This window comes from Argentina silus, assembly GCF_951799395.1.
Source record: "Argentina silus genome assembly, chromosome: 4".
NCBI lineage: Eukaryota > Metazoa > Chordata > Actinopteri > Argentiniformes > Argentinidae > Argentina > Argentina silus.
Window position 1 is genome coordinate 15,268,038 of NC_139658.1, and position 24,596 is coordinate 15,292,633.

General features: G+C 40.3%; 2 protein-coding genes across 2 annotated transcripts in view; both read right to left on the reverse strand.

Annotated features, from left to right (window-relative positions):
* Positions 1–271: 271 nt before the first annotated feature.
* On the reverse strand, positions 272–13,930 carry rem1 (RAS (RAD and GEM)-like GTP-binding 1). Its single transcript, XM_083667850.1, has 5 exons — positions 13,832–13,930; positions 12,586–12,941; positions 7,568–7,650; positions 2,582–2,789; positions 272–2,144 (listed from the first exon to the last, which is right to left on the reverse strand). Exons 2-5 carry the CDS (start codon positions 12,914–12,916, stop codon positions 1,867–1,869), a joined length of 900 nt encoding a protein of 299 aa, XP_083523976.1. The 5' UTR covers positions 12,917–12,941; positions 13,832–13,930; the 3' UTR covers positions 272–1,866.
* A 1,207-nt stretch (positions 13,931–15,137) lies between these two features.
* Positions 15,138–24,596, reverse strand: part of LOC310803591 (uncharacterized protein C20orf96-like) — a gene marked incomplete at its 5' end in the record, with an annotated part of 12,228 nt that continues 2,769 nt past the window's right edge. The window contains 7 exons of the mRNA XM_083668430.1: positions 15,138–15,214; positions 22,178–22,296; positions 22,698–22,784; positions 22,995–23,096; positions 23,570–23,727; positions 23,974–24,073; positions 24,553–24,596. The exon at positions 24,553–24,596 is cut by the window's right edge and continues 115 nt beyond it. Of these exons, the coding sequence (XP_083524556.1) occupies positions 15,154–15,214; positions 22,178–22,296; positions 22,698–22,784; positions 22,995–23,096; positions 23,570–23,727; positions 23,974–24,073; positions 24,553–24,596 (671 nt within the window). The 3' untranslated portion in view covers positions 15,138–15,153. The remainder of the gene's footprint in view (positions 15,215–22,177; positions 22,297–22,697; positions 22,785–22,994; positions 23,097–23,569; positions 23,728–23,973; positions 24,074–24,552) is intronic.

Below are 24,596 nucleotides of genomic sequence, written 5' to 3' on the forward strand. Positions count from 1 at the left end.
CTACGGAACTCATGTATTTCACCATGGACAACCCCCCTACGGAACTCATGTATTTCACCATGGACAACCCCCCTATGGGACTCATGTATTTCGTGCTCATTCGACCCTGGGCTAGCCTATCAGTTTGTCTTGTTAGCTACTGTATTTGACATGTAATGGCTTGCTCTCCATCTGGTAGACATCTTCATAAAACAAGACAGGTCGCTCACATGTTTTCATTACTTTTATTTTCACCAAGAATCTTGGCTGATCATAGTTCATTTGCCCCAAAGGTTTGATAGCTCTCCTGCCACCACCATCAAACAAATTAGTTGCTTCGTTCCTTTGTGTCTCTTCACTCCACTTTCAGTTTCATTGTACCCACTCTACCACATTAAAGTTTCCATGTAAGGTAATCTTACTTAGGAACAAGCCTTTGATTGGGTAACAAATACAAAATCAGTTTACTACGAAACTAGGTCAACTTTAGTCACCCAGGGCAGGTAATGAGTTAATTTCCATTGTAAAGCGCTTTAAACTATGGACCACTGTATGAAAGGTGCTGTATAAATAAAAGTTTTATAATGTCATTTTTATGTACGTACTGTATTTACAAAGAAGAACATTCATTTGTACAAAGTGATTAAACAGTACCTCTCTCAAGCCTAACCAGGACAAAAAAGTGTTAAAAGTATCCTTTTTGGTCTCTTCTGTACCATCTCATACATTTCAGTGCCATGTTGTGCACGTCAGGTACATGTTATACATGTCAGGACAATGTCATATGCATCAGGCCTGTGTCATATGACAGGACTTCATATATGATCATCATCTCACACACATCCACACTTTTCAAAACTGTCATTTGTGTTAGGACCCTGTCATGCATGTCAGTAGGCTACAGTGTCAGTATCAGGACCATGTCAGACCTTTCAGGACCATGTCTGACCTTTCAGGACCATGTCAAAGGCGTGTGGACCATGTTATATGAGTCCAAACCGGGTCGTGTCTTTCAGGACAGTGTCATACGAGTTAGGACTGTGTCAAATGTGTCTAGTGACTGCTGGTATCAGATCACTTCTCTTCAATAGTGCTCATGATGAGTCATGAGAGAAACCACACCACTGGTTACCCAAACAGGAGGTGCAGGCAGAGAAAGGTGTCAACTGGATAATCCTCTGGAAAGTTCAGTGTTGATTCCAAAAATAACATGGCGGTGAACTGATGGGCATACAGAACAGTCCAGATCCAGACAGGAGCTTTTACGTCAGCCTTTTGTGAAGAGAGAAACATTATTGTTTGGTGTAGAGGAACATCTTAATTTGGTGTAGAGAGAAACATCACTGCTGAAGGTCCTCTGAAACCTCCAATATGATTTCCGTAGTGCAAAACGTTGAAACAAAGTAGTCAGTGACATCTGCGTGAGCAGCTCTGAGGGCAAATAAGATTCTCAAAGGGAAAGACAGACAATTGTTTAGAAATATGAAATATATCTACATCTAGATACACTAGTATACATATCGATCCAATCAGATGTAAGGCAAACAGTTGATAAGGTGTCTGTTTAGCGATCACATTCTCAACAAATAGAGTTGATATAGTTTAGTCTCAATTGCCTTACATTTCCATAACCCAATCTTTTTAAATGGGTGAAATGAATAAAAAAAATTAAAAAAAATCCTCTTGACCACAATGGGGTTTGAACATAGAACTAGAGTATACACAGTACAGTACAGTACAGTTTGCTGTTGCTTTACCAACACAACCAAGTGGATGGGCTGGAGATCACAAGAGTCGGGGCTCGGTGGAGGGTGTACCGCTGTCGATTGTGAATCTCTGTCTGTTCGTATAGCTGTCAATGTGAGCCTCTTTTGGTTTGAACCATTGTTAGAGAACAGCAAGGTCGTGACAGGACTTGGAACGTACTTTCAAGGCCATCTTCTTGTTGTTCCTGGCCACCAGCCGGTCCAGGAAGCGGCGGGCCTTCTTAGTGATGCTCTCCTTTCGTTTGTAGACGGAGCGCCGGCGCTCGTTGGTCTCCTTGCTGTCCCGCCGGAGCCGGATCTGCCGGATGATGCCTTCGAAGAGCTCGTGAACGTTGTGGTTGAGCGAGGCGGACGTCTCGATGAACTTGCAGTCAAAGACCACGGCGCAGGCACGGCCCTCTAGAAGTGAGAGCAGAGGAGGGGGGTCACATGAGAGGTTAGTGTGTGTGAGAGTGTATGTGTGTGTGTGTGTGTGTGTATGTGTGTGTGTGTGTGTGTGTGTGTGTGTGTGAGAGAGAGAGAGAGAGAGAGAGAGAAGAAAGCCAAGCAGCTGTCATGAAAATGACATCATGATTATGACGTTCCTCAGTGAATTCATTGTTTTTGTTCATTGTTAGCTGTCTTTTTTGTACATTATGACATGAATAAACGCGAGTCACGTTTTGATAATACAATGAAATACAATGTGTGTGTGTGTGTGTGTCTGTGTGTATGTTTGTGAGTGTGTGCGTGTATGTTTGTGAGTGTGTGTGTGTATGTGTGTGTGTGTGTGTGTGTGTGTGTGTGTGTGTGTGTGTGTGTGTGTGTGTGAGTGTGAGTGTGTTGGTAATATTTACCTTCCACTGCGACCTCCCTGCAGCGCACCAGGTCACTCTTGTTGCCGACCAGGATGATGGGGATGTTCTCAGCCTGCCGTATGCGTCTGAGCTGAATGCGCAACTCCGAGGCACTCTCGAAGCTGGAGCGGTCCGTAATGGAGTAGACAATGACGTAGGCGGTGCCCACCTGCATACAGTAGTCTTGGACCCACTTCTCATCTTCCTCCTGACATTAACAAACCAGAAAAAGTCAATAGATAACAGTCCTAGCTATAGTCCTAGTCCTAGTTAGTTATAGCTAACGCAGAGGACAAACCTAGGCGAAACAATCCACTTAATCAGCAACCGTTCAACCATTGTCATGCTGCATCACAAAAAATTACGATGTCATGTCTCCAATTATATTTACATTTGCGGTTTGTTACGTATAGCGCTTGCAGTAGCGTAGCCAGGACTGTATTGCGCACCACAGGCGGCAGAACATAACTCAGCACAGAGGCATTTGGATTCTGTGTGGTGTCACACATTTGTTACAAATTAAATCACAATATCTATAGTTGTGGTTAGGTTTATGTATGCCATCGTGCCTCTGAGCTAAGACAACATAAGGACTCTGTTTACTATTCCATTATAGAGGCATTTAATCGTGGACAGGCTGATGGGAGTTTTGACTGATAGGAGTTTTGAGTTTTGTCTACGTCAGGATTTGGCCATTTGTGATCTATTATACGACACCAATAATTAGGTATGACACAACAACTCCTCCACAGACCTATGTGGCTGTATGGAGCGTCCTTTGAAACTCTCCGATGTGCACCCTGACCCGTCGGCAGTGCCTCATACTTTGAAAACCAAATTGGCAGAGGTATTAGGCTATGGTTTACAATTATTGTCTGTCAAATGATGCTACAATGCAGTGATGCCACAGACCAATCAAGCGTTAATCAAGCTAGCAACAACTATAAATTGCTAGCCTATGCACGCCTTGAGCATGTCTTTTAAAACAATAAAGAAATCACAAAACACATCAAAGTAGGGGTTTAACAGAATAGTCGACTAGTCGTTTAACATAACAAGTCGTCGGCGCTGTGGGCAGTTGTTGACTAGTCGTGCTGTACATGGATTTATTTATACCAGTATGATCCACCCTGTAATATGGAATTTGACTATACCGTCAAAACCGTTGTTTTGCTCCTCTCCTCATGTTCCGATTGTGTGTTGTAACTGTTTAATTCATAAATTAAACATGAATATAAGATGTACCGTGACACCATTGAAATGTTCATGCATGTGACGGCCATCATATTGTTATCTGCCCTTTGGCGAGCCACTCTGCGCCATTTAGTAATATACACCATTTAATGGACAAATAACCATTGTAAACCATAGCCTAATACTTCACTGACAATTTGGTTTTGAAAGTGGGAGGCACGTTGATGTTTCACTGGGACTGTGGAGAACACTAAAGGTGACGCAGTCCAGTAGAGATTGATGGGTAAGGTCGCTGGTAGAGAGTTTCAAAGGATGCGCCATAGCAGCTTAGGTTGGACAACAGACAGAAACAGAAAATACAGCTTAAATTACGCTTCGATAACTGTATTGATCATTCCAAGCCTAATCTTTCAGAAAAAGGAAAAAGTGCCGCTTCTGAAGCGTCTGAAGCGCTTTCACAAAGCGTTCAGTCAACTACACCATGGAACGTTCATGTCTAGTTACCCTAACAACATTAGCCATTTGGTGAGATTGCCAGCCAACAAGTTCAAATCATGACATGTTGAGACCCATAAGGTCATCTGCATCCCAAACTTTCTCCAAATTGTTAAAATCTTCATTTAAAATGCCAAACACGTTGGACAGGATCATGCTAACTTGTACAGCCTGGACTTGTTGACATCCGATTGATTGGCAGTTCATCGATTAGTCGCACTAGTATGCTAGTGTGTGTTTGAAGGACTAGGATGTGTTGAAGGTGAGCAACACATCAAAATCAGACAGAATGCTCAGCCTGTTATACACAGCGGGTCCCTGTGGCTCTTAGAGAAAAGGTAAAAGATGAACTGAGAAGAATGGAGAAGTTGAAAGCCAGAGAAGAAGAAAGTGAAAATATGCATGGATCTGAATGCAGCCATCCAAAGAGAACACGACCCCATGAGAACAATCAAAGAAGCTGTGACAAGAATGCCAGGAGCAATAGTATTCAGCACACTTGACACACAGTGTGGATACTGGCAAGTGAAATTGGACAGAGAAAGTTCCAAATTGTGCATTTTTAAAAGTCCCTATGGACGATTTGCATACAAGAGACTGCCATTTGGAAGTTCTATGAGGCAGCAAATCCTGTCAAGCTGAGCGTGGATCCATCCTCTTGTGGGATACAGTAGGTGCAGTGCTACTACAAGATGACTACCCCATAGCATTCGCCTCCAAAGCCTTCACAGGCACACAAATTTGTGTTGTGTTGTGACAAATTCTACCAATACGTATTTGGCAGGGAGTTTGAAGTTGAAAACGACCATAAGCCTCGAGAAATTATTATGAATAAACTAACCCTAACCCTAAACCCCACTCACTGCAGGAGTGAAACGACGGTGGAACACAGATTGATACTCAAAGGCAACTGAATTGTGGTTCCAGATAGCATAAGGAAGTTAATGCTGAAAAAACTGAGCCAACAAGGCATAGAAAAAACTAAAAGGCTGGCAAGAGGCACATGTTCTGGCCAAGAATGTCAGCACAAATCACTGACCTCATCTCTAGATGTCTGACGTGGAACGCCTACAGACGACAAAACCTCAAAGAATCCATGATAGGACATGAGATCCCCGAGAGACCATGACAGAAGGTTGGCACAGACATATTCCAGTTTGAAGTAAAGCAATACCTCCTGTTCGTCAACTACTACTCCAGCTGCATTAAAGTCAACAAGATAAACAACCTTGTTGTGAAGAGCCAGATGAAGAGCCAGACCGTACCTGACAATAGGCCAGCCCATGCATCAGCTGATTTTGCTCGCTTCAGGATGGAATACGATTCCAAACCACATCATCACCAAAATACCCCCAATCCCATGGAAAAGCAGAAAAAAGGCTCTTCAAGTGGTCAAGTCACTGCTCAAAAAAGCAAAGGCTGACAAGCAAGACGCCCATTTGCCCTATTGGACTACCATAACACACCTTTGGATGACCATCTCCGGCACAGATGTTAACGGGGCGAAAAACTCAGAACAGACAAGAACGGCCACAGTGCAGAAGCTACTCCAGCCGGAGTACATGACAGGAATAAAAAAAAGTTAGAAAAAAAACAAGGAAAAACACTTCTATGACAGAGGATCAAGGCTTCTGCCAGTACTAAGGCCCAGATACTCTGTACTGTTGAGGGAGGGGACTCATTGGAGGCCAGCAACGATCATTGGCCTAAGTTCAGAGCCATGTTCGTACATGGTAGAAACAGGAGGACAGCAGTTTAGAAGGAACAGAAGAGAACTAATACAGACAAAGGAAGGAGCAACAGAACAACAAGAACAGTATAAGACTGTTACTGAGTTAATGCACCTTCACAGAAATGTTCTTTGTTTCAGAAAAGGGGAGATGTAATGATTAGGCAGTTGCCAGGAATGTACAGCCAAGCCCTGGGGGGGTGATAGAGACAGGTACAACACAGTAACACACACTGTTGTTATACTTTACTTGTGGAATGCCAATAAAGCATTATTGTTTGCACCCAGCATGGCATACAGCTGTACTCTTTACACACGCTACTGGCAACTACCATTGAGGACACAGCCGCTAAATGACCTTGGGATGTTTTAATCATCATTTAAATAGGTCCGATTGCGAGTTTGTAATAAATAATAGTGAATTCAGAATTCTTTTATTTGGCCAAGTATATTTGCACATACAGGAAATTGACTTGGTGATGTTGGTGCATGGGACATACAAATTTACAAAATAGAACAATAAAACAATACATCATTATATTTTTCTATTATCTATTGCTCTTTCTCCTGCGCTTTCACCTGCTGACAAACAAACAAACTTTGCATCAACAATGTCGCGCTACACAAATATCACCGCCAAGTGAATTTAAAGATTTTGAAGCATATTTCAGATGTTTTGGTAGACTGTTTCAGCATGCTTGATTCTCACCCTCGGATGTAGCATCCCTGCTGAATTTTGTGAGGGAGATATGAAACGCAAGGACATGGTTCGAAGGCATAGTGGAGGGAGTCTCATGCAAGTCCAGTGGATGTCCTTGCGCAAATAAAAGAAGTAGGAGAAAACAGTGCAAGGGAGAGCTATAAAATAATTAGATTAATGAATTCTTATAAAATATAAGAAATTATTAACATGCTCTTACGATATTAATGAATTACATTGACAGAGTTTGTTAATTTTTGGGGGTGGGGATCGAAAAAAAGGAAATTAGCAAAATATTGATCTAAGGTCCATTCACTCTGGAGTTGAAAGCGCACCAAAAAGTTTCTAGCTGTGGAGCTTGAAAAAAAATCTCCTGGGGAAGGATTCCTCATAAACCCCGCCATTGGGTTGTGCAAACATCGGGTACCATTAAACATACTTCTGCCCTTGTGGGTCACCTCTTCCAACCCATCCAGCCAGTTAGAGGATGGAGGCCAACACATGGCCTCCATCATCCACTCCCCAGCTGTAATCAATACTAGGAGTAATTAGGCCCCACAGCCATGGCTGCACCCCCATCCTCCCCCCCTCTCATACACACACACACACACACACACACACACACACACACACACACACACACACACACACACACACACAGAGTCATGGCTGTCCTATGTCCGGTCCCATACCTCCCCCTACACACACAGGTCTTTAGGTCTCACTGTTGTTTTGAAGTAAACAAACTGGAGGCTCGTGGCTCAGCGGGCTGTTATACATACTACAATATATGAAGTTGCTTAAAAATGACACTTCTCATTTAGAGAATCTCATCTTTCTAGTGTTTGGGCCATAGATCCTACTGTACCTGCTTCTCCGTCTCCCAGGTATCCATAACGATGAGGGTGGTCTCCTCTCCGTCCACAGTCAGAGTCCTCTCGTAGGTGTCTTCTACAATCACATGAGACTTGATTACATCATACCTCAACACCAGCTGACAATAACAACCAGACAACGACCAACTGACAGCAACCAAACACGACTGGATCACATACTTCTACATCAGCATACTACTACAACCAAACATCTAGCAAACTACAACCTGACAAGGCTGGATTATATCATACCTACACACCAGCAGACAATAATAATTAGACTAGACTAGACAAGAACTGGATCAAAAAGTATTTTCAGCATTTTTTTTTAGCCTGCCTGGAGTACCAGATAGGCTGGATTTGGACTTTTAAAAGGATAGTTTGTTCTTTTACAATTTATAGTCAGATGGTTCCTTACCTTGAAAGGAGTCTATGGTTCATAGTTGTTTAAATATCCATTACTAACTTCAGATAACTTTGTTTAACATTTGTGGCCAAATGAAAGTGAACATTCAGACTTTGTTGGAAGTTACTTTGAGGTGATTTGGTCACAAATGTTAAACTTTTTTTTTTTTGTTACTGGTAGCTTAAGTTATCTGAAGTTAGTAACGGCTATTTAAACAACTCTGAACCATGGATTACACTTTCTCCTGGCCAATAGAGTACTTTCAAGGTAAGTATCCATCTGACTATAAGGTGTTAAATAGTGAACTATCCTTAAAACTTTTTTTATTTTATTTTATTGTGGGTCAAGTCTATCAAGCACAGTTATGTTTTTTAAACAAGAAAAATAAGTTCCAGAAGAAACTTTGTGCACTTGCAAAGTCTTATTTTGGTAGTAGAAAAAGTTGAAAAATGGTTTGGACGATAGATAGATAGATAGATAGATAGATAGATAGATAGATAGATAGATAGATAGATAGATAGATTTGCTGGATAATTGAAAGAAAATGAGTCTTATTATGGTAGTGGATAAAGTTACAGATGGTTGGATGGATGGATGAATGGTTTGTTGGTTGGTTGGAAAGTTGGATGGATGGATAAATTAATAGATGAGAGGAGGTTAGACAGATGAGAGAAGGTTAGACAGATGGTGGAAAGATAGATGACAGATGACAGAAGTTATACGCACATTGCAGAGTTGGATTGGTGTGAATAGCATAAAAGTTGTAGGAGGAGAAACGCTGGGAAGAATTGGAATAATAATAATAAATAGAAAAAGAAGTTCCAGAAGAAACTTCATGGGCTTGCAAAGTGTTATTTTGGTAGTGGGAAAGGTTTAAAGATGCTTCGATAGATAGATATGCTGGGTAGTTGAAAGAAAGTGAGATTGTCTTATTATGGTAGTGGATACAGTTAGAGATGTTTTGGTTGGTTGGTTTGATAGATAGAATGTTAGTTAGATAGATAGATAGATAGATAGATAGATAGATAGATAGATAGATAGATAGATAGATAGATAGATAGATAGATAAATGGTTTAGGGTTAGGGTTAGGGTTAGATGGAATAGAATGTTAGAGAGAGAGAGATAGGGAGAGGGAGAGAGAGATAGATAGATAGATAGATAGATAGATAGATAGATAGATAGATAGATAGATAGATAGATTTGCTGGGTAGTTGAAAGAAAGTGAGAGTCTTATTATGGTTGCGGATAAAGTTAGAGATGGTTTGGTTGATTGTATGGATAGAATGTTAGATAGGTAGATAGATAGGATGAGCCAGGATTACCTCAGTGGAGTGGGTAGAGAGTTGGTTGGTTGAGTGGTAGAGTTGGTTGATTAACCGGATGAGAGTTTTTGGAGTTACAGAAAGCGTAACAGTTTAAAAGGTTCAACAGGTGTCAGATAGCTTTTATCAGAGTTGATGAAGATATTCTAGGTAGTTGAAATAAAGTGACAGAGGTTTTAGGGGCTAGAACTAGTAGCCAATAGTGCATTGTTGTGTAATCATTCTAAGAATGTATTCTGTAGGTCTCCTGTTGTTTTTATTTAAGAGTCCTAAAAGGTCCATAGCAGTTGCAGTAACAAAGGAGCTCACAGAATGTTGGCTAAATCAACATTCCACCATGTTAACTGGATGACAGGCGTAATATTTTAAAATGTTTAATAGGTATCAAAAAGCTTTTATTGGAGTTTAAAATTTGGCACATTTTACAGTTGAAATGGTGTGAATAGCTTAAAAAGTGTCGTACAACAATTGTTGGACTTGCTGAAACAAGCCCACTAATGAATGAATTAAACCTTTATTGCCCCCTAAGAAATGTGCTTCACAAAAGGACAAGGTGTCAACAATCATCAAAATACCAGAAGAAACAATGACACAGACATCAGAAAACAATGACAAAACAACAATCATATATATATATATATATTTCTTTTAGAAAAGATTTCAAATACTATTTGAATCCAGGACGGTCTGGACAAGACTGGATTATGTCATACCTCTACATCAGCAGACCATAAAAGCCATAAAAATCTGATTATATCATACCTCTACACCAGCAGAACATACAAACCAGATCAAATCTGATTATATCATACCTCTACACCAGCAGAACATACAAACCAGATACAATCAGATTATATCATACCTCTACACCAGCAGACCATAAAAACAGATTATATCCTACCTCTTTACCATCCAACAACCGGACAAAACTGAACTGTCATACCTTTACATCAACATACAACCAAACGACAGCACACAACAACCCGACAATAATGGATTAAATCATATTTCTACCCCAGTAGACAAAAACCAACACACAACAACCAGAAGACTGGATTATATCATACCTCAATGACAGAAAATATCTAAAATCTACATCTAGATAGGACAGCTAACTGCTTTTATCATCACAGTGCTGTTTATGTTTTCTTCATTTTTGGACTATCGCATCGCTGACACACTTCTTGAATTGCAAAGTTGGTAATGTACGACATCCAAAAGCAAAACTGAACCCTGTGATGTTGAGCTTGGATACCTTTAATATAAGAGGTGCGACAGAGTTCTTGCTCCTTCATCATCATATGATAAACATGAAATCTGAGCCGTGGACAGAAGCACCGAGCCAAAGATTAATGTTTCAGTAAAGGCTGCAAAACAAAGTTCCTCATATTAAATATTATTATTATTAATGCCAAAAGAGAGCCAGCCATTCAATTACTTTACAGCAAAGGTAAATAAAACTGAATGTCATTGTCAACAGTGACAACTGATATCGTCGCTAACTAAACAAGTGCAGAGGCATGTTTTCCTCTCATCACTCTATTCACCACCCATACACTAGTGTTCCTTTTTTGATGGTTGAACGGTTCAGCTGTCATCAGTGTGAGGCACAAGCTCAGGACAGGATGGTAGATGCTATGTGAGATCCTTGTGATGACTCTACCCTTAACTCTAACCTTAACCCTAACCCTTAACATTACCCTAACCTTTACCCTAAACTTAACCATAACCCTTACCTATCCCTAACCCTAACCTTAAACCTAAACCCTAACCTTAACCCATAACCTTACCCTAACCTTAACCATAACCCTTACCTATCCTTAACCATAACCTTTACCTATCATTAACCATAACCATAACCATAACCATAGCCCTTAACCCTTAACCTTACCCTAACCTGAACCATAACCATAACCCTTACCTATCCCTAACCCTAACCCTTACCTTAACCGTTTCAATTCTCAACTTCAATGGGGTGACATCAGAGTTGGACCGTCCCAAGGAGACAGGATGCAGACAGGGCTACTATATGTCCTGATGATGTCAGAGGGAGAGAGAGGTGCTATGAGTGGAGAGGCTAATATGAGAGGCTGTACTGATGCGGATGCAAATCACCATTCATGAACTTACTGGCAAATATTCATCACACAAACATCGAAGAAGAAGAAGAAAAAGAAGAAGAATACAATACAATAACTTTATTTTTCCCTTGAGGGGACTTCTTTTGTGGAGTGGTAGGCTACAAACAAGTGTCAGCATTATCCACACCACTTGTCACCATGACAGCACCAAGAAAACAATAATAAACCAACCCATACAACAATTAAGACAGTGTACTACAACTGGCTAAGAGATAGTAGAAGCAGAAGCAGTCCCCTCTCAGATCAATTCTACCCTCTGACACCCATGGGTGCCCCTCTCACACAGCCACCTTGACATCAGCACATGTCTGACACGGTCCTCACACCCCCCCCCCCCCCCCCCCCCCCACACACACACACACCCAACCAGAGGCAAGGACCTCACCACAACTTCAACCTCACAACTCCACAACCTAAAAGAAACACCAACACCAACAACAACCTCACAGTCACACATCAACCTCACGTCAACAACAACAGCAACTACAACAACAACCTCAGACAAATAACACAACAATCTCACATCAACAATGACAACCTCATAGTCAAACAAACAACAACCTTGCTACATCAACGACCATGACAACCTCTCTCACACAAACACCAAATCACCCTCACATTTACAACACAATAATCTCATAATCATTCAAACAAGCAACAACAACAACAACACCAACCTCATAAACAGCAACCTCACAAACCTCACAGTCACATTAATTACATTTGACATTCTTTCATTGTGAAACCAGTATATAGAGGACTTGGTCTGTCAGAAAGTACAAACCATACAGCACAGCTGGGTGCCCAATGCGGGATCAATATGAGCTGCCAATCAATGCTTGAAGGTCAATCACTGCACTGAGTTACAGGGTTCAATCAATCAACAGTGGCAGGTTAGCCAAGGTTATCAGGGCCAGTACAATATCAGAGGCCATCACTTTGACAGTCATTGTTGAATAGACTCATACATTCATTATTCATTGAACAATTACTCTGACTCATTAGATGTCCATTGATTAAATGTGCATGGATGGATGATACTAAATAGTTTTGAGATGATAACGTCACTGAAAACACTACTCCATACTACACAATAAACAGATAATCAAATACATTTTAATTGTGAGAGTTAAAAACCCACCTCCTATATGGTCGTGTGCGTCTTTCTCCTGTATGCCAGCAAATAGATTGGCAAGACTTGACTTCCCAACACCGTGGTCTCCTAGCAAAACAACGCGGTACAAACATTCCGCTCCGGAGCTGTCGGAGTCCTCCGAGTCTGAGGACCAGTCTGCGCGGAGATGGAGAGACTTGTCCCCGGGATGGTAGGAGGCGGACTGACCGAGCGGCGGGTGACGGGGGTCGGATGGCGGGTCCCTGCCTCTCGGGCCGGGCAGATGAGAGGAGGGGAGCGGAGTACTTGCCCTTCTCCGCAACGTCTCCTTGCCCTCTCTCTGTGTGTTCAGTGTCATCTTAGGGAGGAGGCAATGGACATCCCTTCAATACAGAATAGAGAATGCAATGAAATCACAACAGATTGCAATCATTTCTTAAAATATTAGGACCTAAAGAACAACGCGGAGGCTTTTAAAATGGATAATTTGGCTACATCAATTGCCACTATAAGCTCCCAAATGAAAGTTATTGTCAATATATTTAAATAATATAAAGATATTTCAAGCATCAGAGAGCAAATAACACTGAAAAGTAGAATATTGTCAGCAATTTACTCACAACTATTGCCATGAATCTTCTATTTATGTCCACTATTCTCCAGAGCCGAGCAAAACGCTGACTAAAGTTTGAACGCGTCAGCGAGGAGCTGTCATTGTTTTGTTGTAGAAAGACTAGCGGCCAAAGTAGCAATCAGGTCTGTGATATACAAGACTGTAACTGTACACCCTGGAGTCATGGCAACAGCCTGCTAAGTTCCACAACGCTGTTAAAAATGTAAGAGTGGAATCAGGGGTCTCACTCTGTGTGTCACACACACACACACACACACACACACACACACACACACACACACACACACACACACACACTCAGCGAGAAAGAGCGAGAGAGAGTGTGAGAGAGAGAGAGAGAGAGAGAGTGTGTGTGTGTGTGTGAGTAAGAGAGAGAGAGAGATTCTTTCAGATGTGACACTGATAAAGCATTGAGTAAACTTATCGTAAGGCCAGTCCATTCACAATATTTGCCACCAAGAACACGAAACGGTCGCTTTGGAAAATAATTTCCAAAATGATGTCAGAGATGTAAATCTCCTTATGTCGCTGTTTTTTTCCACTTCCTGTCCAAAGTCAAGTTACGTGCATAATGTTACCGACGCTCATAAATACTTTCAAGTTTACACTAGTATTCTATCACTGTTATTAGCAACTTACCCGGACTGGAATGAGTCCTAAACTCATGAAGGCAGCGGTAGCTCCGACACCCTGCGTGTTATCAGACCCGCGGCTCCTCTGATGATGCGCGTCCCTCCGTTCCCTCATAGAAGTTTTCCCTCAGTCTCTGAGTTAACTTTAATCTCATTTCTAAACCCACCCCGACTACATGACGCGACTCTAAGTCACTTCCTGTTACAATATTATGTTTCTAAATAAATAAATAACATAATTTAACTGTTAATGTTTCTCTTTTACCGCAATAATGTGTGCCCCCCATAGTGCAGACATGACCGGTTTTAATTAGCACGTTTAACAGAACAACAAGTGAGCTATGCGCAAAAACAGACAGGATATCTTGTACTAGAATCCGTAAACAATATTATGTTTGGAATATCACAACCAAACCCTTGTGATGAACCATTGATGTACAAAAAGTACAAAAAAAAACATCTTCAAAGTGTATAGTCACTAATGACGGTCTCAAGTGTGTATTTCTATGGAAGAAGTAGGATATACACACATCTGTAAATCAGTTGAAGTCTCTAGCACTGGGGGAGGGCAGCTCTCACCCCCAGTCACAGACCAGTGCTCTCTCTACCAGGAAACTGGACTCTCTGAGGCTCATCAGAATCTGTTCCAACTGAAACAACACAAGTAATCTAACCAATTGGCCGTAAGATGGGGCGATGAAGGCCTCGGCTGTTTAGAAAGCCAGCTTCTTTTCCCACACTTAAAAATAACAAAAGCTTCTCAAAAATGTAGTTACAGATGAGTCTAAGGAGATTAGCTAGAGGGGTTAGATTAAGATGACCCTCTCTGTGGCACTTAATGTGGAGAGAGAAACAAACAATAAAACACTCTAAACACACACATTGTTTATTTGGCTGGCAGGTTGAAGAATGTCATGACAGACAAGAAAGTAGATTGTCCATCTTGACCATAAATGTGGCTAAATGAAATAACGCTAATCACCAGTGAACACATCAAATGTTTCCCACCTACTAAAATGGCTGTATATGATTCCACAAGTTCAGATTTCTTTCAGAAAAAATAGACAGACTATATGAACCATGCAAGACGTCATACATAAAAAATATTCCAGAGCATTTATTGAGATATCTGGCCATGGTTGGTTGATTGGTAGTATGTTGAGTCTGAGAAGATGGGCAGTGGGTGTAAGCCTCTATGTGGGTCTGTACACAGAAGCCGAGGGGGGCCAACTGTATGCAGTGACTTAGAGAGTGTCCACATCTCATGCTTGTCTCCAGGTAGACATGCTTGTCTCCTAGCAACACACTCCTGTCTCCTGTGCTACATGTCTAAATGGGGAGCCACTCCTCCCGGGGAATATCCAAGGTCACCTCCATGTCCGGGGTGCATCTGAAATGAAGACAGACACACAGGTAAACACACAGGTAAACCTTGATGCACAAAGACCATGCAGTAAACCTTTACTTATGTAATGCAGACACATAGATTGCATTAGCATAAGCATGTATAAGCATATACAATGTACAGTGTTTTATTATCACAGTGCTCTGCGTAAGTAATGGGACAGTGAATCACTGTTTCTTCTTTTGGCTCTTTGGATTTTGAATAAAAACAATGACTATGAGGTTAAAGTAGAGACTCTCAGCTTTCATTTGATGGTACAGTATTTGTGTATAATTGGTTTCACCATTTAGAAATAACACTTTTTATACATAGTCCCTCTATTTCAGGGCACCAAAAGTAATAGGACAGATTCATACTGTATGATGTCCAAATTAAGCACTCATGTTTAGTATTTGGTCGACAATGCTTTGCTGAAGTCTGCGACCCATTGACCCCACCAGATGCTGGGTATCTGGGTCTGGTGATGCTCTGCCAGGTCTGTACTGCAGCCATCATTAATTGTTTGTTTAGAGGTATTTTTGCCTAAAAACTTATCATCAAGAAATTAAATGCATGTTAAATTGGATTTAAATCTGATGATTGACTTGGCCAGTCAAGAACCTTCCACTTTTTGGCCCTGTAAATCTCCCTAGTAGCTATGGCAGTATGTTCTGGGTCATTGTCTTACTGTATGAAGAGCACCATCTAATGAATATAAAGGCATTCTCTTATACTCGAGCAGACAAGATGTTTCTGTACACTTCAGAATACATTCTGCTACTGCCTTCAGCCGTTACAACAATCAATTAAGACAAGTTAGACAGTTCTAGTGGCAGCTACAATATACATGCCCAAACATGAACACCCCCTCCACCATGTTTCACAGATGAGGTGGTATGCTGTAAATCTTGGGCAGATCCTTTTTTCTCTAAACTTTCCACTTGCAATCACACTGGTACATGATAATATTCATCTTATCAGCCCACAAGACCTTTTTCCAGACCTCTGCAGGCTTTTTAGGTACTTTTTAGCAAACTGTAACTTGACCATCCTTTTTGAGGATAGCATGGTTTTCACCTAGTAGTTAAGCCTCTATAGTTAGTCACCAGTGATTTTGGCAAACCCAAGGTTCTGTCTATGTTTCAGATTTTTCAGCCTAATAAAGGCTTTCTTGACTTTCATTGACACTGCTTTGGTTCTCATTTTGACAGACACCAATGGTAGACTCCAAAGGCAAAGCTTACAATCAATACTAGACATTGACAGCTCTGATGTGACGGAACACACCTGACTTACCAGAAACACCTGTCAAGCCAATTGTCTCATTACTTTTGGTGCCATGAAATACAGGGACTATATACTAAGTGTTGCTATTTCTAAATGGTGAAACCAATATGTACACAAATACCGTCAAATAAAAGCTAAAATTCAAACTTTTTGGGGTATAAAGCCAAAAGAAGAAACAATGCTTCACTGTCCCATTACTTACAGGGCACTGTACATCCATAAGATCAACTGTAATGAAATTCTGATGATCAAGACCGTTTCCACTATAAACAAATGGAGGGGAAAGGAACACCTCAGAATGCAATCATTTATTCTAAAACATAGAATACACAGCATGACAGTAGTGTCTTCATGGAAGACTGCATTGTATCAGGGAAAAAAGGAAAAACACGTCTGTTTAAATAAACAGAGTTTCCCCCCAAAAGTGACTGGAGACAATAACAGAGTGAGATAGAGCAGTTTCGTCTTCAGACATGTTATTTACAAGTCCAGAGAAAGATGAGTTAAAGTCTCAGTATTCCTGATTCCATACAGAGCTTTAGTTCTTACAGTATATATGAACACACACACATACTACATAAACACACACACATACTACATAAATACACACACTTACTACATAAACACACCTGTTGTTGATGTTGTAAGCATGTATATATGAACATACACATACTACATAAAACACCTGTTGTTAGTGCTAGAATCATATACAGTGCCTTCTGAAAGTATTCAGACCCCTTCACTTTTTCCACATTTTGTTGTGTTATAGACTCAATTTAAAATTGATTTAATTAAAAGAATTTGCCATCAATCCACGCACAATACCCCAGAATAACAAAGTGAAAACAGGTTTCTTGAAATTTCTGTGAATTTATTAAAATTGAAATACAGAAATACCTCATGTACATAAGTATTCAAACCCGTTGCTATGACACTCTTAAAATTAGCTAAAATGCAAAAATGTCATCAACAAATCACTCAATAAATTGAATTGAGTCCATCTTAATGTAAGGATTATAGTTCATGTAATATCATTGTTTTTATAGGGTCTCTGATTTGCATCGGAATCAATTACACACTGTGTAGATTAGGATATCACTACCAACTCAGCAAATTTCATAATTTTTTCTTGATCCTGACAAACTCCCCATAACTTGATGCAGCTACCACTATTCTTCACACGAGAGATGGTACGGAAACTGCATTGCATGTGCTGGATTTGCACCAAATGTAATGCTTTGTAGTAAAACCAAATAAACACATTTCCAGCCACTTTCTTTGCTGTATCACTTGAATTCATTGTTGCAAACACAATTATGGATATGAGATAGATTATTTTCCATTAAGGGATTATTTTTCGCCACTTGGTTATAGACCAATTTTGTAGAGTGACTGAGATGATGTTGTCCCATCGACTGTGATTTTTCCTCTCCACCATTCAACTTTGTAGATTTTTGTAAGTCTCCCCAGGCCTCAGGGTCGCATTTCTGAGCAGTTTTATTCCTCTCCATTTGCTCAGTTTGTAATGACAACCTGATCCACACAGTGTGTAATTGATTCCTATGCAAATCAGAGACCCTCTAAAAACAAAAATATTAATTCCAAAATTACATGAACTATTATCCTTGCATTAAGATGGACTCAATTCAACTTATTGAGTGATTTGTTATGTCATTTTTGCATTTGAGCTCATTTTAAGAGTGTCATAGCAAAGGGTCTGAATACTTATGTACATGAGGTATTTCTGTATTTCAATTTTAATACATTTACTGAAATTTGTAAAAACTTGTTTCCATTTTGTCATTCTGAGATATTGTGTGTGGATTGATTACAAATTATTTTAATTTAATCCATTTTAAATGGAGTCTCTAACACAACAAAATGTGGAAAAAGTGAAGGAGTCTGAATACTTTCCAAAGGCACTGTATATATGAACACACACAAATACTACATAACACACCTGTTGTTGGTGCTGTAATCTTGTGTCTATGAACACACACACATACTACATAAACACACACACATACTACATAAGCACACACACATACTGTTGTTGGGGCTGGAATCATATCTTTGCTACAGTAACTAGGGGTAAGGCTGGCTGCTTTCCAGCATTGGTTCTTAAAACCCCAGCTTAATATTAAATCCCCAATTCAACAATTAATCTCTCACTGTAACATGTAATGTAAAAGGGATCTATTCCCATAGAGGAGCATTTTAAGGACATTTGATGAGTTAATGAAGGGTTTTCGTAGTTGACTGTGTCATCTTGTTTTGGAACAGGCTCTCAGGGGAAATGTGAGCGTCTTATTAACCTTTAATGTCCGACTGGGATTCCATGAGTGAAGCAGAGCTGTGCTTCTTCAGTTCACTGTAGGGTGGCGCTACATGTCTTCTTCAAACCTCTGTAATACCATACCATCATACCACATTACTCTTTCCAAGACATTACTGGTGTTGGAAAAAGGCAGAGCTTCCATTCCTGTCTCAGGTCAACACTCAATAATAACAGTGCAGTGGCTCTTCCATACTTACAATATATGTCATTGTATAGACTGATTCATTGTATTAGGCTCAAAAGAACCATATGAGTATAGAATACAATGTGCATTAATGGCATTGTGTCCAATGTAATACAATATAAAGCAGAGCTTCCACATTTAATGCTTTTCTCAAATCTGATAGAAACAGCCCAAGTACAAAGCATGTCCGGGTCACTGGCAATGTTCTCCACCCTCTTGTTTTGCAAAAAAAGAGCACAATGTATTAAAAGGAGAACAATATGGGTCTGTAATTGGATTGCAAGAAGAGGGTTAAAATGTCATGTGTTTCGTGACGTGTGCTGTGCACCACAAAGTTGGTCATTTCGTTTCAGGAACGTTTCAATTCGTGCAGGTCTGGATAATTGGAAATGAGATGAAGATGTCCATTGCTAATCAGGATTTTACTACAAATTTTGGAATGCATAATTATTTATATTTGTATAAAATAAAATGTACAGTTGCAGGCAACACACTTAACCACAAGCTGAAGTGTCTATTATATCATAATCTAACCACACAGCAAGCCTAGAGTGGTGCGGAAAATTCAACCTGGTAGTCTCCAAGTGCTGTAGAACGGTTTTATAACCTGTTGCCACTTTTCTCATATTTTATCTTTGCATCAGTTAAATAAATATCCTGCAATCTTGGTTCTGAGGTTAGTATTCGATATTCCAGTGTATTAATTTTAAGTTCAATTAAAAGTTTGAGTAATGTCCTGATGTGTTTGTGGTGGGTGGTATTGAGGGTATTGCTGGGGATCTACTTGTAATGGTACTGGGGGTCCATATCTATCCATTAACAGGGCTCATTCTCTTTACTCTCCTCCTGACTATCGTACACTATAGACATGATGTTATGTTTCAACTGCCTTAAAACGGATGTATCTTTAATCTCCTTGAGCTCTAATGCCAGTTGGCAGCAGAACTGGTCCTCTTAAGCAGCTGGCATTTTCTGTAGTAGAGCCAACTCCTGCCTATCTACATCAATTTCACCTTTGCCTGCCCTTTTTGTAGATGATGTACAGTGGTGGTGGTGGTCATAGTGGTGATAGTGGTGATAGTGGTAGTGGTGATGGTGCACTAAGCTGTGAATGATTAGACTCATTCAGATTCACAGAGTCCTCTACATCTATTAGACCTTCCTAAATTACACTGAATGTTGTTATTCAGACCTACTGTAACAGTCCTACATGATAACGTTGCTAAAGGCAGCTTTCATTTAAATAATGAGTAACATTTTACTTGAAGCACCCTCTTATAAAGTGTAACTTGAGGCCAACTCATGCTTCATTGCCAGCAGGTGGAGGTAGAATTGGGGAAGATGTGTCCATCCGCGAGGATGAGCATATCCTCTGTACTTCTCCCTCCACCAGCCATTATGTGTATGTTTACTGAATCTTTATTTATACAGGTTTGTCTCGTTGAGATAAAATCTCTTTTTCAAGAGAGACCTGTTTCAACAGCAGCAGGGGGAACAAAGTTTCGGACAATCTGTGATATTTGCATCGACCAAGTGTTTAAACTCCACCAAAGTGTTTAAACTCCGCCACAGAGCTGAGTAGCTAAAACTATTTCTACCATGACTTATTCTTATTTTTGGGACCGTTAAAAGCAAGTGAGAGTGAGACCATAACTGTGTATGTATCAGGATATGTAAGAGGGTGCTTTGATGTGAGCTTCACTTTTAACTCACTAACTGCCAAGTAATTCTGGAACACTCACTACCTAGAGTGCCAAGTGTTTTATGTGGTATCTACCTAGCAACACACTACAAAATTAAGCATCATAATTTCACCTCAGAACTAAGATGTTAGCTTTATCTCTAGTAGCAGGTATGTGCTTCCACAACTAAACAATCACAGTTTATAACCATGCGGAACATGGTTCAGTCTTTAACCCATTTAGTGCCAAAGGTGAAAAAGTCACCCAAATTGTCAACACCTAAATGATGTGACTGCAGCTAGCTAACTAGATACTGTCTGGTAGTAGCTATGTACTAAGCTAATTGTAACTCCACCTGAAATTGTAAGCTGAGCTCAAAATCTGAATTTATACTTTAAGTTAACGTTGAAAAATAACCATCACATTAAAATGTCTAATAAACTCAAGCAACATGTAACAGCAACCATCAAATAACAATATCAATGCAACATTGCAACAGCTAGCTACATCGTTTGTATTATGTTTAAATCTTTAAAAAAAAAGTTCAAAACAATACTCTCACAAGCGTTACACAACGCCAGTTTGTTTAGTCTTTGGCTGTTGCTCAACTGTAACACAACAAAAAATGCCCATGTGGATATATCGTCTTTGTGATCATTTGGTTATAAAGCAGTGTATAGTGTGAGTCAATAACACAAAGTGTGAATTACATCGATGGCTCTTTTGGCCCAAGCCAAGTGATACCTAGATGCCTCTGAGCCAGTTGCTGCCAGTGCTACTATGGGACAGCAGGTGATTTCCTGAGCTAGCCTGGTCTCATGAGTAACCTCACTTGTAATCTTGATCCCAGACACTTCTGCCCAATATGCTCTGGACCAACGCACCAGACTTGGCCTTCATTTACTCAATAGGAAGATCGAAAAACAATGCGGAAGACGCATAGCCATTGCCGTCACCTCATATCAATCATCTCCCAAAGCACCTCCCCCCAGTGCTTGCTCACCACACATTTCTGATTCTTGGGATGATTATTGCCTTACAGCACCAGCAGGCAGTAAACCTAGAGTACTTCAATGGACGAGTCAAATGTGAATTATTGATTCCCATGTCACCTCTTACTCCTTGTCCTTGGTCTGACTCATAAAAATGTGATTCATTAAAAAAATTTTTTTAAAGCAAAATAAAGCATTAGTTGATTCATCTGTACAGGCCAAGAAGTTACAATAAGCGTAACCTAAAGTTCTTCCAAATGATTACTCATTATCTTCGACTTTCTTCTCGACAGGTAATGTTCAAGTAATAAAACTAAATTATTTTGTGTATTTTGGACTATGAATGCTGCTAGTTAGAAATACATAATGTGGCATGTTGTCATTGTGTAAACTGACTAGCCTCAGTTTCAGATCCATCACACTCTGGCCTGCATTGTCCATCAAGAACAGCAATGTTAGTCGGTGCTCTATGTCACCTTGACATACTTATCTGATTTAGGGAAAACATCGTGGAAGATCTCTTTCCTGATGCTGGTCCGTGAGAGCTGTAATTCCTGGACACTCTGGGTCAGGTCCTTGGTCTTATCTTCCAGCTCTGCTATCTCCTGGGACGGACAGGGAGAGGAAGAGAGGAAGACATTCTGTAAACACAGCCGCACAAACCTCCCCACTATCTTCAGATAAGGCTAATGGTGTAATACTTTCATAAAAGATTTATACACAGTTTATTGACCAGTCCTTTATTTGTTTATGGATAGTTTTTAAATCCTAATAAATCATTTGAACTCATTTGATGAAATGATATGATCATTGTTTGGTGCATAATGCTTTATGAATGCATTAACTAATGCTTACAATGTGCACACCAACTGAACCCTTTATTAAGGCATACTGGTGAATGTTACAATAGCATAAGATTGGTGATCTGTGTGCAGAAAATATGTACATAGATAGAATAATTGTGAATTTATTGAGGAGGACCAGAGGACTTTTATGAGGACCAAACCTTTTTGTGGATTCCAATCTCTTTCTTCATAGTGCAATTATGTAAAGCCATCAGTTTGACCACAGAAGGAACATATGACACATTTTGCTGAAAACAAAGAGAGATGGTGTCAACCGCTACTCTACAGTGGAACATTACACATTCCTCAAGTGGAACTGACCATATAACCAGATACATTTTGTCTTTATCAAGTCAGTGAATATCAGACCAAACAGTGAGCTGGACTCACTGTTTTACTGTAGCCGAGAGTGAGAATACCAGAGCTGATACCTTCGATATCACAAACTGAACTTGTACCTTGGCAATCACAGACAGAACCTCCTGCTCCTTGAGTTGTGATCTTCTCTGCAGGCTCACCATCTCTGACTGACACAGCAGGTTCACATCGTCATGCTCATCCTGAAACAACAGGAATCAACAGGACATATTCTATGAGACTACAGCCCACACCAGTATGTCCACACAATAACTATCACATAATTTCCACCAATGCGGTATGCATGTATTCATTTATGTGTAAAGAATACTGTTGTGTCTATTATTAAATAATAATAAAAACTTGATCACAAAAAAATGTAATAAGGTAATACCACCTCCAGTACCCTTTCCAAAGCCTTTCTAAAGGCAACCTTGACCCTTTATATAGGCAAACTTGACCCTTTCTAAAGGCAACCATGACCCTTTCTAAAGGCAATCGTGACCCTTTCTAAAGGCAACCTTGACCTTTTCTGAAGACAAACGTGACCCTTTCTAAAGGCAAACTTGACCCTTTCTAAAGGCAAAGTGTTACCATTTCCACTGTAAGTGTATGTCCCTCTGCGTAATAATATCTGCTACAATGACCCGACTGTAAACGTGGACATCAAGAGGACCTGTTGTGTCTCTTTGAGTTTCTGGATCTCTCTCTTCATCTCAGCGATCCTCAGGGCTTTGACGGGGTATTCCTTGTCCTTGTACGTCTTCAGAGTGTGGAGCTCTGCCTGAGCGTTCAGCAGCTCTGCCTTCACTCCTCTCAGCTGCCCCTGGAGGCCTGGCGACACACACACACACACCACAGCACGTAATATGGAGAAACACACATTACACACACACGCACACGCACACACTCTCTCTCTCTCTCTCTCTCTCTCTCTCTCTCACGCATACAGCACAGGCTTAGACATATGCTGAAGCACACAGAAACACACACACAGTAGACACACTGTCACACACTGTCACACACACACACACACACACACACACACACACACACACACACACACACACACACACACACCCCATAATTGTGTGTTTGCAGTGTCTTCTGCATCCCTCAGCTCTGCTTGGGCCTGTCCGATCTGGCTGTGGCTCCAACCGTTGAAAGCAGCGATGGAACTCTGTCAGGGAAACAACAAAGACCTTATTCTTTCAAGGAACCAATCGTATGTCCCTACATTATTGTACAAACTAAAGTACCCAGCTTGGTGTCTACATAACACTGTCACAGCTAATAGTAATATCTCTGTCACCTTTCTACACAGTTCATCTACAGTGTATTTGCCATGTGAGTGCAGTATTGGTGTGTGTTAGTTGTGAGCAATAGGTTGGTTGAGAGCAAGAGGTTGGTTGAGAGCAAGAGGTTGTTCGTCGGTTAGTCCTTTTAGCTGTTTTGTATAAAAATGTTCTTATTTTTAGTTCTTATTATTAGTTGGATGTACTATAATAATAATAATAATAATAATAATAATAATAATAATAATAATAATAATAATAATAATAATAGTACGTCCACAGGCTAGTCATTTTAGGTTGTTTGTCTAAAAGTTTGTTTTGTTAGGTTGTTAGTCCACAGGTCCTGTGTGGTATAGATCCTTACCCCTAATTTTTCGTGGCGGATAAGGAAGTCTCTGGCACTGGTCA